At 34.8% G+C, this 16383-nt stretch overlaps 1 protein-coding gene across 4 annotated transcripts in view; it reads left to right on the top strand.

The window, feature by feature from the left end:
• Positions 1-14899, top strand: part of LOC111417059 (muscarinic acetylcholine receptor) — a 126634-nt gene extending 111735 nt beyond the window's left edge. The window contains exons 4-5 of one of the 4 annotated variants that reach the window (XM_071199239.1): positions 12398-13327; positions 13385-14899. In XM_071199239.1, the coding sequence (XP_071055340.1) occupies positions 12398-13327; positions 13385-14340 (1886 nt within the window). In that variant the 3' untranslated portion in view covers positions 14341-14899. Of the gene's footprint in view, positions 1-12397 lie in introns of all 4 variants that reach the window. The other 3 variants (XM_071199241.1, XM_071199240.1, XM_071199238.1) reach the window with 3 other exon arrangements.
• Positions 14900-16383: the final 1484 nt, after the last annotated feature.

Raw genomic sequence — 16383 nt, 5'->3', positions numbered from 1 at the left:
AGAGATGGAACGGATAGTGATTTTGCGAAAAGCCGGATATCCGGTATATCTATAAAAAGTCCAAAATACAAAATTAACTGTTTTGATGCTGACTTAACTAAAGAAGCAACTCTAAAAAAAGGAGGATACTTTAAAATCCTTCAAGAAATTATTTTTTTTCAAATATTGTTTTTTCAAAAACTAAAAGCTATTTTTCAAAACGGATTGGTCCATTGGAAAGAGGACACTTTTATTAACATTTTAGAAAAATTTTCATACTCCTATTCCAAGAACTGGATTTTATACGAATTTTTAAAACTTAATCGGCGAAAATTGCAAAATTCGAAAAAATCATTTCAAAATTTATTTCTCAAGAACTAAAAGTGATTTTTTAAAACGGCTTGTTGCATTAAAAAGAGGATACTTTAATTAATAATTGGTGATATTTCTACAAGGATCCTTCAAGAAATTAATTTTATAGCGAATTTTGAAAATTGCAACATCGAACATTTTATCAAAACTTCAAATATTGTTTTCTCAAAAACTAAAAGTTATTTTTCAAAACGGGTTGGTTCATTGGAAAGAAGACACTTTTATTAACATTTTAGGAAATTTTCATACTCCTATTCCAAGAACTGGATTTTATACGAATTTTTAAAACTTAATCGGCGAAAATTGCAAAATTCGAAAAAATCATTTCAAAAATTTATTTCTCAAGAACCAAAAGTGATTTTTTAAAACGGCTCGTTGCATTAAAAAGAGGATACTTTAATTAATAATTGGTGATATTTCCACAAGGATCCTTCAAGAAATTAATTTTATAGCAAATTTTGAAAATTATCGATTAAAATTGCATTTGATCAAAACTTCAAGTATTGTTTTCTCAAAAACTAAAAGTTATTTTGCAAAACGTGTTGGTTCATTGGAAAGAGAACACTTTTATTAACATTTTGGGAATTTTTCATACTCATATTCCAAGAAATGGATTTTATACGAATTTTTAAAACTTAATCGGCGAAAATTGCAAAATTTGAAAAAATCATTTCAAAAATTTATTTCTCAAGAACTAAAAGTGATTTTTCAAAACGGCTTTTTGCATTAAAAAGATGATACTTTAATTAATAATTGGTGATATTTCCACAAGGATCCTTCAAGAAATTAATTTTATAGCGAATTTTGAAAATTGCAACATCGAAAATTTTATCAAAACTTCAAATATTGTTTTTTCAAAAACTAAAAGTTATTTTGCAAAACGTGTTCGTTCATTGGAAAGAGGACACTTTTATTAACATTTTGGGAAAGTTTCATACTCATATTCCAAGAATTGGATTTTATATAAATTTTTAAAACTTAATCGGCGGAAATTGCATAATTCAAAAAAATCATTTCAAAAATTTATTTCTCAAAAACCGAAAGTGATTTTTCAAAACGGCTTGTTGCATTAAAAAGAGGATACTTTAATTAATAATTGGTGATATTTCCACAAGGATCGTTCAAGAAATTAATTTTATAGCGAATTTTGAAAATTGCAACATCGAAAATTTTATCAAAACTTCAAATATTGTTTTCTCAAAAACTAAAAGTTACTTTTCAAAACGGGTTGGTTCATTGGAAAGAAGACACTTTTATTAACATTTTAGGAAATTTTCATACTCCTATTCCAAGAACTGGATTTTATACGAATTTTTAAAACTTAATCGGCGAAAATTGCAAAATTCGAAAAAATCATTTCAAAAATTTATTTCTCAAGAACCAAAAGTGATTTTTTAAAACGGCTCGTTGCATTAAAAAGAGGATACTTTAATTAATAATTGGTGATATTTCCACAAGGATCCTTCAAGAAATTAATTTTATAGCAAATTTTGAAAATTATCGATTAAAATTGCATTTGATCAAAACTTCAAGTATTGTTTTCTCAAAAACTAAAAGTTATTTTGCAAAACGTGTTGGTTCATTGGAAAGAGAACACTTTTATTAACATTTTGGGAATTTTTCATACTCATATTCCAAGAAATGGATTTTATACGAATTTTTAAAACTTAATCGGCGAAAATTGCAAAATTTGAAAAAATCATTTCAAAAAGGATTCTTCTCTATCTGATCCAGCCAACTATCGCCCCATCTCACTGCTCCCCGTAATTGGAAAACTCTTCGAGACGCACTTGAAGAACAAGCTCCTGGCTGCGGTATCAAAGAAAATTCCGCCTTACCAATTTGGCTTCCAATCCGGCAAATCAACATCCCAGCCACTAACTATTCTGGTTTCCAACTTCCAGGCGGCACGTTTTATAAAACTGAAATCTGCAGCAGTTTTTCTGGACATCCGAAAGGCCTTTGACTCCGTGTGGCACAAAGGATTGCTATTTAAACTGGATAAGCTAAAAACGCCATACTATCTTCTAACCCTGATAAACCAATTCCTGTCGAATCGCTCCTCCATCGTGAAGTTGAAAAATCATTTCTCCCACAGCTTCTCCGCTCAGCAAGGCCTTCCTCAGGGTTCGCCTATCTCTCCCTCTCTATACAATCTTTTCTGCCACGATCTTTACAACGACAACCCAGACGCCTTTAACCTCACTGCATACGCACTACTTTATGCCGACGACACAGCATTGGTCTCGCACAGTAGGGATATCACTTCCTCGGTCCGTAAGCTGCAGACGCTCATAAACGAAACGGAAAATTGGTACCGAAAATGGCGCATCCTACTCAATCCCACAAAAACACAATTTTTTGTCCCATTCCTCTCACCCCGCGCTCCCTCTCCCACAATTACAATCCAATCAACGGCAATCTCCGTCTCACCAACCTGTAAGTATCTGGGCATAATACTTGACAGAACGCTTAAGTTTTCCACTCATGCAATCAAGGTGAAGATGAAAGTAAAGACACGCGCCAAACACTTTAAATCTCTCTCGTTCAGCGGTCGCGGAATCTCTACCTCATGTGCCTCGCACATCTACAAGACCATATGCAGGCCCATCATAGAATATGGATCAATACTGCTAAGCAACGCACCAAGAAGAACGAAGTACCACCTGGAAGTAGCGGAAAGATCTGCACTGAGATCCATCACCCGAATTAGGAACCCCCGTAATCCCCTCTTTAACCCTAGCAATAATCTGCTATACCAACTTACCGATATACCCCCTATCCATACCCGTCTTCAATCCTTGTCCGATAAATCCATTCTAAATTTTCCTACCAACGCCTTGCAACACACGCTTATATCGACTCCATTACTCCACCCTCGCAACAACCCACCTCTTCTCTTCCAAAAACTCCTGGCCGTCAGAGAAGACTGAAGCAAGCCGCCGACTACAAAAATCACGGGCAGAAAGACCTTGGTCGGTAGCCCTATTCTCACCCCTTTTCATTACAAAAATTTATTTCTCAAGAACTAAAAGTGATTTTTCAAAACGGCTTTTTGCATTAAAAAGATGATACTTTAATTAATAATTGGTGATATTTCCACAAGGATCCTTCAAGAAATTAATTTTATAGCGAATTTTGAAAATTGCAACATCGAAAATTTTATCAAAACTTCAAATATTGTTTTTTCAAAAACTAAAAGTTATTTTGCAAAACGTGTTCGTTCATTGGAAAGAGGACACTTTTATTAACATTTTGGGAAAGTTTCATACTCATATTCCAAGAATTGGATTTTATATAAATTTTTAAAACTTAATCGGCGGAAATTGCATAATTCAAAAAAATCATTTCAAAAATTTATTTCTCAAAAACCGAAAGTGATTTTTCAAAACGGCTTGTTGCATTAAAAAGAGGATACTTTAATTAATAATTGGTGATATTTCCACAAGGATCGTTCAAGAAATTAATTTTATAGCGAATTTTGAAAATTGCAACATCGAAAATTTTATCAAAACTTCAAATATTGTTTTCTCAAAAACTAAAAGTTACTTTTCAAAACGGGTTGGTTCATTGGAAAGAAGACACTTTTATTAACATTTTAGGAAATTTTCATACTCCTATTCCAAGAACTGGATTTTATACGAATTTTTAAAACTTAATCGGCGAAAATTGCAAAATTCGAAAAAATCATTTCAAAAATTTATTTCTCAAGAACCAAAAGTGATTTTTTAAAACGGCTCGTTGCATTAAAAAGAGGATACTTTAATTAATAATTGGTGATATTTCCACAAGGATCCTTCAAGAAATTAATTTTATAGCGAATTTTGAAAAGTATCGATCAAAATTGCTACATCGTATATTTTATCAAAACTTCAAATATTGTCTTTTCAAAAACTAAAACTTATTTTAATAACTTCACTTTTATTAATATTTTGGGAAATTTTCATACTCATATTCCAAGAAGTGGATTTTATACGAATTTTTAAAACTTAATCGGCGAAAATTGCATAATTCGAAAAAATCATTTCAAAAATTTATTTCTCAAAAACCGAAAGTGATTCTTCAAAACGGCTTGTTGCATTAAAAAGAGGATACTTTAATTAATATTTGGTGATATTTCCACAAGGATCCTTCAAGAAATTAATTTTATAGCGAATTTTGAAAATTGCAACATCGAACATTTTATGAAAACTTCAAATATTATTTTCTCAAAAACTAAAAGTTATTTTGGAAAACGTGTTGGTTCATTGGAAAGAGGACACTTTTATTAACATTTTGGGAAATTTTCATACTCATATTCCGAAAAATGGATTTTATACGAATTTTTAAAACTTAATCGGCGAAAATTGCAGAATTCGAAAAAATCATTTCAAATATTTATTTCTCAAAAACCAAAAGTGATTTTTCAAAACGGCTTGTTGCATTAAAAACAGGATACTTTAATTAATAATTGGTGATATTTCCACAAGGATACTTCAAGAAATTAATTTTTTAGCGAATTTTGAAAATTGCAACGTCGAACATTTTATCAAAACTTCAAATATTGTTTTCTCAAAAACAAAAAGTTATTTTTAAAAACGGGTTGGTTCATTGGAAAGAGGACACTTTTATTAACATTTTGGGAAATTTTCATACTCATATTCCAAGAAGTGGATTTTATACGAATTTTTAAAACTTAATCGGCGAAAATTGCAGAATTCGAAAAAATCATTTCAAAAATTTATTTCTCAAAAACCAAAAGTGATTTTTCAAAACGGCTTATTGCATTAAAAAGAGGATACTTTAATTAATATTTGGTGATATTTCCACAAGGATCCTTCAAGAAATTAATTTTATGGCAAATTTTGAAAGTTATCGACGCAAATTGCAAGATCGAAAATTTTATCAAAACTTCAAATATTGTTTTCTCAAAAACTAAAAGTTATTTTTCAAAACGGGTTGGTTCATTGGAAAGAGGACACTTTTATTAACATTTTGGGAAATTTTCATACTCATATTCCAAGAAGTGGATTTTATACGAATTTTTAAAACTTAATCGGCAAAAATTGCAAAATTCGAAAAAATCGTTTCAAAAATTTATTTCTCAAAAACTAAAAGCAATTTTTCCAAACGGCTTGTTGCATTAAAAAGAGGATACTTTAATCAATAATTGGTGATATTTCTACAAGGATCCTTCAAGAAATTAATTTTATAGCGAATTTTGAAAATTATCGATTACATCGAAAATTTTATCAAAACTTCAAATATTGTTTTCTCAAAAACAAAAAGTTATTTTGAAAAACGTGTTGGTTCATTGGAAAGAAGACACTTTTATTAACATTTTGGGAAATTTTCATACTCATATTTCAAGAACTGGATTTTATACGAATTTTTAAAACTTATTCGGCGAAAATTGCAAAATTCGAAAAAATCATTTCAAAAATTTATTTCTCAAAAACCGAAAGTGATTTTTCAAAACGGCTTGTTGCATTAAAAAGAGGATACTGTAATTAATATTTGGTGATATTTCCACAAGGATCCTTCAAGAAATTAATTTTATAGCGAATTTTGAAAATTGCAACATCAAACATTTTATCAAAACTTCAAATATTGTTTTTTCAAAAACTAAAAGTTATTTTTCAAAACGGGTTGGTTCATTGGAAAGAGGACACTTTTATTAACATATTGGGAAATTTTCATACTTATATTCCGAGAACTGGATTTTATACGAATTTTTAAAACTTAATCGGCGAAAATTGCAAAATTCGAAGAAATCATTTCAAAAACAGTCTTCTCAAGATATTTGCACGAGTCACGCATGCTCTTGCGTTTCTCGGCTTTAGCGTGTTTAATAGCAGTGATTTAATTAAATTTTAATTTACTACCTACGTGAACAATTTTCCTATATTTGGGGGTGTGATCACAACTATGGAAACGCAAGGTTCGGGGGCTTCGGCCTCGGAATCCGACCAGGACCCGGACGGTGAGTTCGGACTCCCTAATAAAAAACGCGGCCGCCCGAAAAAATACACACACACGGATCGTCCTCACAAAAAACAAAACACTAGCGGCAGTGATTCCGCATTTAAAGTTCCGCATCCACCTAAAAATAAAAATTCTTATCCACCGCAAACACCAACAATTTTTCGAACTCCACGTGCTCCAGCCGCTAACCGGTTCTCTGATCGCCCGCTTACGTACCAACAACAGACAAAAATATACAACTCGGTGTTCTTCATAAAAACAAGTCTTCCGCTAAGCAGGATTCAGTTGTCCGAAATTTGGACAAAACACTCACTTAATCCACGCGACATTATAATAAAAACAAAGGAGGGCTTTATTATTAAATCGGAAAACTCCAAACCACAACAAACCATCAATTTAAATCTACTAAAAAATCAAAATATTATCTCAGAGTTTTCTGAATCAAGAAATTTTACACCATCTATTAAAAAAATTCCATCGGCCTCATACTCTGCAGTTATTGCTTCCGTTGATCTCGAAATTACAGATCAAGAAATTAGCGAACATCTGAACTCGCTTAATATATCACACAGATACTGTAAAAGAATTATCTCAAAAGCCACAGATAAGCCCACCTATAAAATTAGGATAATTTCCGGGTGTGTCGACTCCTATCAAAAGCTTCTGCAAGCGGGAGTATTCTTCAAAAACAACCACTTTCCAGTGTTTGAAAGCCGCGCTCCACCGCCAATGCCGATCCCGTGTAGTAGATGCGACGAATTTTCCCATACCTCAGACAAATGCACTGCCACAGTGCAGTGCTCAAAATGCCTCGGCCCACACAGTACCACTAAATGCACCTCACAGCTACCGGAGAAATGCAAATCCTGCGGCCTGGAGGGACACAGTGCCTGGTCACTAAAATGCAAGAACCGCCCCACAGCTCCCATACGAGGAGTCCCTAACGTTAGAATAAAATCGGCTAATAAAAAATCTGACCAAATTTCTACAAAAACAAAAGAAACACGCATACATAAACCAATCACCATTCACGACCACATTATTGATACCTACCTCTCAAAAATTAACTCACCCAAACCACGCGATCGTCAAGAGCTTATCAATTCCCTCAAACGGAAATTTGTAGAAAACTACCAAATCGATACGATTGTCGCATTCTCTGGAAGTTACATGTACGTTATCATGATTGATCTCCAGGACACCTCTAAGCCATCTCCTACAGAACCTATCCACGGCTACCAATCCTCGATTCCGCAAGATCAACAATGACCAGCATAAAATTATTGTACGCAAACATTAACAGCTACCACCCGAAATCACACCTGATCGGAAACTACATCATTGAGAATCACATCCGTTGCGCAATGTTTGTGGAAACAAAATCGAAGTCTTCCATCACATTTAGAAACTGGACGTCAATCCAAAACCACGGCAATATTATAAATAGAGGAGTCAGAGGAGGAGCGGTGGCTATGGGCCACCCCACGATACAATTGAGAAAATCCAACCCCCCCGCAATCAACTCTCCATTAAATAATACACTTCATTTTTGTATCACTATCGGGACAGACTTAATACATGTTTTCTTAATTTATATCCACCCGTTTAGTAAAATTGAAGAATCCATATTTAACATGGCCTCACTGCACGACAAATGTCTCATAATTGGTGACTTCAATCCGAATCCAACCAAAAGGAAACACATAAGACATTTCCTGAATATGTCCAATTTCGTACAAATCACGACTCCTCCCACGTACGTTATGGAAAACAATCCGAACTCTACTCCTGATCTACTGTTCTGCACAAGAAACATCCGCGGTCTAATTACACAGGTAGAAGTTGTTCCGGATTTATGCTCCGATCACTTGGGCATTTTAGTTTATGTCAACGTCACAACCAACGTACTTAAACCTGTTCCGACTTTAATTAAAAACTATAAGCTTTGCGACATGGAGACAGTTAACTCAATAATGAAAGATTTCATAGAAGCACATCAGACAATCACAGTTGACACGATTTCAAGGTTTAACAAATGTCTTAAGGAGTCGATAGACAAAGCGAGCCCATCCAGAACCACCAAACACTACAGTTTTCCGCTACCTCCATTTATTATCAGACTCATCAAAGAGAAAAGACGTCTATATCGAGACTTCAGGGTATATGAAGTGCCTGAGTTGAAAAAGAAGTTTAATGAGTTCAACAAAAAGATACAGAAACTAATTCAGCAATACAGAACGGAAAAGTACATGGAAGCTTGTGACAAAATAAAAATGTGTAAAGGAAGAAACTATTGGCACGAAATTCGAAAACTATCAAGATACCAAAAGACACCTGGAACGGAGGAGCTCATTGATCCTACCGATGGCGGTGTGCACTCCAACCCTGAAGAGATTGTGAACATACACGCTGACTACCTAGAAGGTGTATTCACCTTTACCGAGGATGTTTCGTTTTGTTCCCACAATAAAAGCATTATAGATAATTGGTACGAATCCGCATTTTTGACACCGTTCGAGACACCCGAAGATGCTCTCATGTTGGAAGACGAATATTTTACTCTTCTCGGACAGGGAAAAGATACCGCTCCCGGCTATGATAACATCACAAGGAAACTGCTTAGAAGTCTAGATCTTAACATCCATGGCTTTATCAGAAAAATAATTAACTTTTGCCTTACGACTCAGCATTTCCCGCGCGACTGGAAGACGTCAATTATTACGTGTATTCCCAAGAAGGATTCTTCTCTATCTGATCCAGCCAACTATCGCCCCATCTCACTGCTCCCCGTAATTGGAAAACTATTCGAGACGCACTTGAAGAACAAGCTCCTGATTGCGGTATCAAAGAAAATTCCGCCTTACCAATTTGGCTTCCAATCCGGCAAATCAACGTCCCAGCCACTAACTATTCTGGTTTCCAACTTCCAGGCGGCACGTTTTGTAAAACTGAAATCTGCAGCAGTGTTTCTGGACGTCCGAAAGGCCTTTGACTCCGTGTGGCACAAAGGATTGCTATTTAAACTGGATAAGCTAAAAACGCCATACTATCTTCTAACCCTGATAAACCAATTCCTGTCGAATCGCTCCTCCATCGTGAAGTTGAAAAATCACTCCTCCCACAGCTTCTCCGCTCAGCAAGGCCTTCCTCAGGGTTCGCCTATCTCTCCCTCTCTATACAATCTATTCTGCCACGATCTTTACAACGACAACCCAGACGCCTTTAACCTCACTGCATACGCACTACTTTATGCCGATGACACAGCATTGGTCTCGCACAGTAAGGATATCACTTCCTCCGTCCGTAAGCTGCAGACGCTCATAAACGAAACGGAAAATTGGTACCGAAAATGGCGCATCCTACTCAATCCCACAAAAACACAATTTTTTGTCCCATTCCTTTCACCCCGCGCTCCCTCTCCCACAATTACAATACAATCAACGGCAATCTCTGTCTCACCAACCTGCAAGTATCTTGGCATAACACTTGACAGAACGCTTAAGTTTTCCACTCATGCAACCAAGGTGAAGATGAAAGTAAAGACACGCGCCAAACACTTTAAATCCCTCTCGTTCAGAGGTCGTGGAATCTCTACCTCATGTGCCTCGCACATCTACAAGACCATATGCAGGCCCATCATAGAATATGGATCAATACTGTTAAGCGACGCACCAAGAAAAACGAAGTACCACCTGGAAGTAGCGGAAAGATCTGCACTGAGATCCATCACCCGAATTAGGAACCCCCGTAATCCCCTCTTTAACCCTAGCAATGATCTGCTATACCAACTTACCGATATCCCCCCTATCCATACCCGCCTTCAATCTTTGTCCGATAAATCCATCCTAAATTTTCCTACCAACGCCTTGCAACACACGCTTATATCGCCTCGATTACTCCACCCTCGCAACAATCCACCTCTTCTCTTCCAAAAACTCCTGGCCGTCAGAGAAGACTGAAACAAGCCGCCGACTACAAAAATCACGGGCAGAAAGACCCTGGTCGGTAGACCTATTCTCACCCCTTCACTTTTTTATTTTTGTTATATACACATATTATAGATATTTATATTGTTATTCTTATTTTTTTTTATGTAGTGGGTACTGAATAAAATTTGTTTTCTTCTTCTTCATTTCAAAAATTTATTTCTCAAAAACCGAAAGTGATTTTTCAAAACGGCTTGTTGTATTAAAAAGAGGATACTTTAATTAATAATTGGTGATATTTCCACAAGGATCCTTCAAGAAATTAATTTTATAGCGAATTGTGAAAATTATCGATTAAAATTGCATTTGATCAAAACTTCAAATATTGTTTTCTCAAAAACTAAAAGTGATTTTTCAAAACGGGTTGGTTCATTGGAAAGAGGACACTTTTATTAACATTTTGGGAAATTTTCATACTCATATTCCAAGAAGTGGATTTTATACGAATTTTTAAAACTTAATCGGCAAAAATTGCAAAATTCGAAAAAATCGTTTCAAAAATTTATTTCTCAAAAACTAAAAGCAATTTTTCCAAACGGCTTGTTGCATTAAAAAGAGGATACTTTAATCAATAATTGGTGATATTTCTACAAGGATCCTTCAAGAAATTAATTTTATAGCGAATTTTGAAAATTATCGATTACATCGAAAATTTTATCAAAACTTCAAATATTGTTTTCTCAAAAACAAAAAGTTATTTTGAAAAACGTGTTGGTTCATTGGAAAGAAGACACTTTTATTAACATTTTGGGAAATTTTCATACTCATATTCCAAGAACTGGATTTTATACGAATTTTTAAAACTTAATCGACGAAAATTGCAAAATTCGAAGAAATCATTTCAAAAATTTATTTCTCAAAAACCGAAAGTGATTTTTCAAAACGGCTTGTTGTATTAAAAAGAGGATACTTTAATTAATAATTGGTGATATTTCCACAAGGATCCTTCAAGAAATTAATTTTATAGCGAATTTTGAAAATTGCAACATTGAACATTTTATCAAAACTTCAAATATTGTTTTCTCAAAAACTAAAAGTTATTTTTCAAAACGTGTTGGTTCATGGGAAAGAGGACACTTTTATTAACACTTTAGAAAATTTTCATACTCATATTCCAAGAAGTAGATTTTATACGAATTTTTAAAACTTAATCGGCAAAAATTGCAAAATTCGAAAAAATCGTTTCAAAAATTTATTTCTCAAAAACTAAAAGCAATTTTTCCAAACGGCTTGTTGCATTAAAAAGAGGATACTTTAATTAATGATTGGTGATATTTCTACAAGGATCCTTCAAGAAATTAATTTTATAGCGAATTTTGAAAATTGCAACATCAAACATTTTATCAAAATTTCAAATATTGTTTTCTCAAAAACTAAAAGTTATTTTGCAAAACGGGTTGGTTCATTGGAAAGAGGACACTTTTATTAACATTTTGGGAAATTTTCATACTCATATTCCAAGAAATGGATTTTATACGAATTTTTAAAACTTAATCGGCGAAAATTGCAAAATTCGAAAAAAGTACTTTAATTAATAATCGAAAGTGATAACAGCAACAGTTCTGTTAGATGATGAATTACAAGCGAAGAGAAGGATTTTATATATCGTATTGAGGTTGCTAAAAACAAACCTGATATAAATAAAGTTGTATTAAATGAAAAAAGTCCTACTGGGGTTGAACTTGATTATTATCTGCTGATAAGTTGATGACCGAATATCCGTTCCACCACTAATTTTTATTAATATTTTTGGACAACCGGATGAGAATTACATAAAATGTTTAACTTCATAGTAAGTTAACGATTTTGAGTTAAGCAATTTAATCTTAAAATTTTCATTTTTCTCCATAAGATCATTTTCCAGTTCTTCTGGAAAATTCGTCAGACTCCTTCACAACCGGTTGTCCAAAAACTTAATCATAATACGTATTATTCATAATACATTACAATTTTATATTAACATTTATGACCATAATATACAAAAGAACTAAATCGATATAAAATAATAATAAAAGTTGATATAAAATTTTTTGTGCCATAAAACTTAGCATTTTTAAATTTTAACGACACCTTTTCACACCGATTTTCGTTTCTAGGCACGGTCTCGATGCCGTTTTACACCGTTTACGTTTTAATGGGTTATTGGGACTTGGGGCCCTTGCTGTGCGATCTTTGGTTAAGCGTCGACTACACCGTTTGTTTAGTATCCCAATACACCGTCTTATTAATAACAATCGACAGATTTTGCTCGGTCAAAATCGCAGCGAAATATCGAAGTTGGAGAACGAAAACGAAAGTCCTCCTTATGGTGACCATAACCTGGATCGTCCCGGCTTTATTGTTTTTTATAAGCATTTTCGGCTGGGAGCATTTTATTGGGTATAGGGATTTACTTCCTGGGCAATGCGCCGTGCAGTTTTTGAAAGATCCTGTTTTTAACACTGCGCTGATTATTGGGTATTATTGGACTACGCTGATTGTGCTGTTTATTTTGTATGGGGGGATTTACAAGACGGCTTATGAGATGCAAAAGAAAAGCGAGGCTAAACAGAGGAAGATGCAGAGCATGGTTGCTTTGAGTGCTGGCGCGATGAGTGGGATGGCTGGGAGAGCTGCGGGAATTGGGTTGTCGAAGACTCAAAGCACGCTGATTAGCCAGGATAATAATAAGCCGGTTGCTCCCCAAATTGAGCAAGCTAATTCTAATACTAATACTAATTCTAATTCTAATAGTGCTTTAGTTGTGAAAGATAATATAGGATCTGCTGATTCAAATTCAAGCCAGAAAACGTGTTCGATTAAAAATAGTACAATCACCACGACAACCACCACAACAACTTCTGATGCAAATGAGAGGAAACATTTGATTGCTCCAACAAATCCAGAAAGAGTTAAGGAGGAGCCAGATAAATCGGAGAGATCGAGCAGTCCTGCTTTTGACTCGGATGATGAGAGCACCGCGGTAAATCAGCAGCAGCAACAGCCCAAAAGGAAATCGTGCGTGATGGGGATAGTGATGCAGATAAGTACGTCGAATCTTTTTGAAAATAACAATAAAATCAATGGGGGTATTCCAAATTCAGTGAATCCCATTGAGATGGCGTCGCCGTTGCCGAAAATTTCCGAGCAGAGTCTTCTAGATGTCGAAAATCCAAGTAACAACGCCACCGGGGTAGGTACTCTAGAAAATTGTTCGCCTTCTCCCTCTCAAAGCATCATACCCCCCCCCGTACAATTTCAAGCATCCCCCATTGAGCGCCCAAAAACCTTACGTGTTAAACCACAAGCCACATACGACCTTCTCGTTAGCATGGACGGAGCTGACTTAAAATACATGGACGAAAGCTCAGTTGCAATCCCCTCACCTATTTGTGAAAGTCCCCCATCATCTAGTACAATAACATCATCCCCCGTGCATCATCCCCCGCTCGCAGCTAACACTTCTTTGCTGCAGACGACCCTAATAAGAGCAGCGCAAACTAAAAAGTTAAACACCGAGGTCACCTTGACGGCGGAACGAACAGTAACGAGTTTGGTTGATCTCACAGAAGATAGCAGCCCCCTTTGCGGAAATCCAACCATCAGTCAAACAGGTAAAATCAGTCCCATCGAAAATCAAGAATCAAAAAATTGTAACATTGATAACAAAATAGAGACGACCGATGAGGGGGTGTCCACCAAAAAAGATTTCGTTAAAAACATCGGAAAACGATTGAAAACGAAAAAAAAGAAACTACGCGAAAATTCGACAACATTCGGCCGGCAAAAATCGAAATCGGAGAATCGAGCGAGGAAAGCGTTTAGGACGATATCGTTCATTTTGGGGGCTTTCGTAATTTGTTGGACGCCGTATCACATTTTGGCTTTGGTCGAGGGGTTCTGTTCGAATCCGCCGTGCACTAACGAACACTTTTATATGTTTTCTTATTTCTTGTGTTACGCAAATAGCCCGTTAAATCCGTTTTGTTACGCCCTTGCGAATCAACAGTTTAAAAAAACTTTCACGAGGATTCTTAAAGGCGATTTTCATATGACTTAATAAATCAAAATGAAATTAAAAAAAAAATTAGTTGTAATAATAGATAAATAAGTAAATAAATAATAACGGCGATAACGTGTAAATATTAAATAAATAAAAAAAGATTAGGTGTAAAGCTTCGTTGTAACAATAATACCAAAAAAAAAAATTAAATGTCGACAATAACTAAATGTAATAATAAAAAAAATACCAATCGAGCCCAATTTTGTATATAACACCGCAAACTGTAAATAAATTAATTTTATAAATGTTTAAGTTTTAAATTAATTAAGAAATAAATATTTCATATTCAAATTGATTTGGGTTCGGTTGGTATTAAGCGCTAAAAATGTAGTTATTACCTCAGTAAAAGCTCTCTGTAATCTGAGCCCTATCAGAGGGCTTCTACAACGACGTAAGATTTATAAAGAAACAAAACATAAGTAGTAGAAGAAGTATTCGTCACTTAGGCTTCTCTTGCATCTGTGTTTTGCAATAAAGTAGAAGAGAATAATTTTGTTTTCGTTATAGCCATTGCTGTTAGACGTATTTTGTTTATCAATAAAAAAGTGGCAACGTTTCGATGAGTTTTATTGTTGATAATAAAATCCAGTAATGTTATTTAACTAAATGTATAATAATATATTTACAGTGCCGCACTTAATTATTGGCACAGCAATAGTTTTTCATTTCACGACTGTTTTTAAACCAAATTAACAAATGGTATTATGTGAAAGTATCTTTTCTATATTGTTTAATTAATTAAATACTCTATGCAGTTATTTTTGTATAAAAATTTATTTTTAATAATCTGTTTTAAATTAGATTAACAAAATAGTGCTTATTTTCAACGCACAAAATTATTGGCACAGTTAAAAAACAACTATTTTAAAACTGCCTTAAACTAAATTAGTATTTTGTAGGTAACCCTTTTTGTTTGATAACGGCCTCCAAACGCCTTGGCATGGAGTGAACCAAATTTTGGGTTGTTTTCTGCTCAATATTGTACCACTCCTCTAACAATGCGTGTTTCAGCTCCAACCTGTTAGTAATTGGAAGCTTTTTGACCCGTCTATCCAATTCCTCCCACAAATGTTCAATCGGATTAAGATCTGGAGACTGCGGTGGGTGTGGTAAGACATGTGGGGTATTATATGCCAGCCACATACGCACGATATGAGCCGAATGCTTTGGGTCATTATCGTGTTGAAATGTGTACGTGGGCGACAAATTTAACTTTTTGATACTTTTATGGAGGTTTTCTTTTAAAATATTTAAATAAACTGACTTATCCATAATACCGTCTATAAATACTAACTCGCCTACCCCTGCAGCTGACATGCAGCCCCACACCATCACCCCTCCTCCACCATGTTTCACTGTTGGTGCAAGATTTTCTTTATCAAACGCTGTATTGGCTCTTCTCCATACTTTAATACGACCATCAGATCGGAAAATGTTGAACTTACTCTCATCTGAGAATAGTACTTGATCCCAGAATGTATTTGGTTTATTCTTATATTCCTTTGCGTACGCCAGGCGCTTCTTTTGGTTACGTACAGATATTAGTGGCTTTCGCCTCGCAACACGCGCACTATAACCAGCCTCGTGTAGTACTCTTCTGACGGTTATGGGATGAATATCTTTACCAAAATCTTGTTTTACTTCAGTAGCAATCTGTGTTGACGTTATTTTTGGATCTGCTTTGACTTTTCGGATAATCTGCTTGCGTTCCCGATCGTTTAATGTTCGGGGACGGCCAGTACGCTTAATACTTTTGAAATTTGATGCTTTTTTAAATCGGTCAATAACACTGCGAATAGTATATCGGCTTCTGTTCGTTATTTCCCCAATTTCAGTATACGATCTGCCTTGGTTGTGCAAATGAAGAATTATTTTGCGCTCTGATTCTGTTGTTTCTTTCTGTTTTCGACCCATTTTCATATTTAACTAATACTTTAGTTGATAAAGACAAGATGGATTCGATTTAAAAATTAAATTAACTGTCAATAGGGGGAAATACGAACACACAGTTAGGATATTTGACATTTCGGCTAAGCATAT

The sequence above is a fragment of the Onthophagus taurus genome, chromosome 10 (assembly GCF_036711975.1).
Source record: "Onthophagus taurus isolate NC chromosome 10, IU_Otau_3.0, whole genome shotgun sequence".
NCBI classification, from domain to species: Eukaryota; Metazoa; Arthropoda; class Insecta; order Coleoptera; family Scarabaeidae; genus Onthophagus; species Onthophagus taurus.
This window is presented reverse-complemented; position numbering and strand designations above follow the sequence as displayed.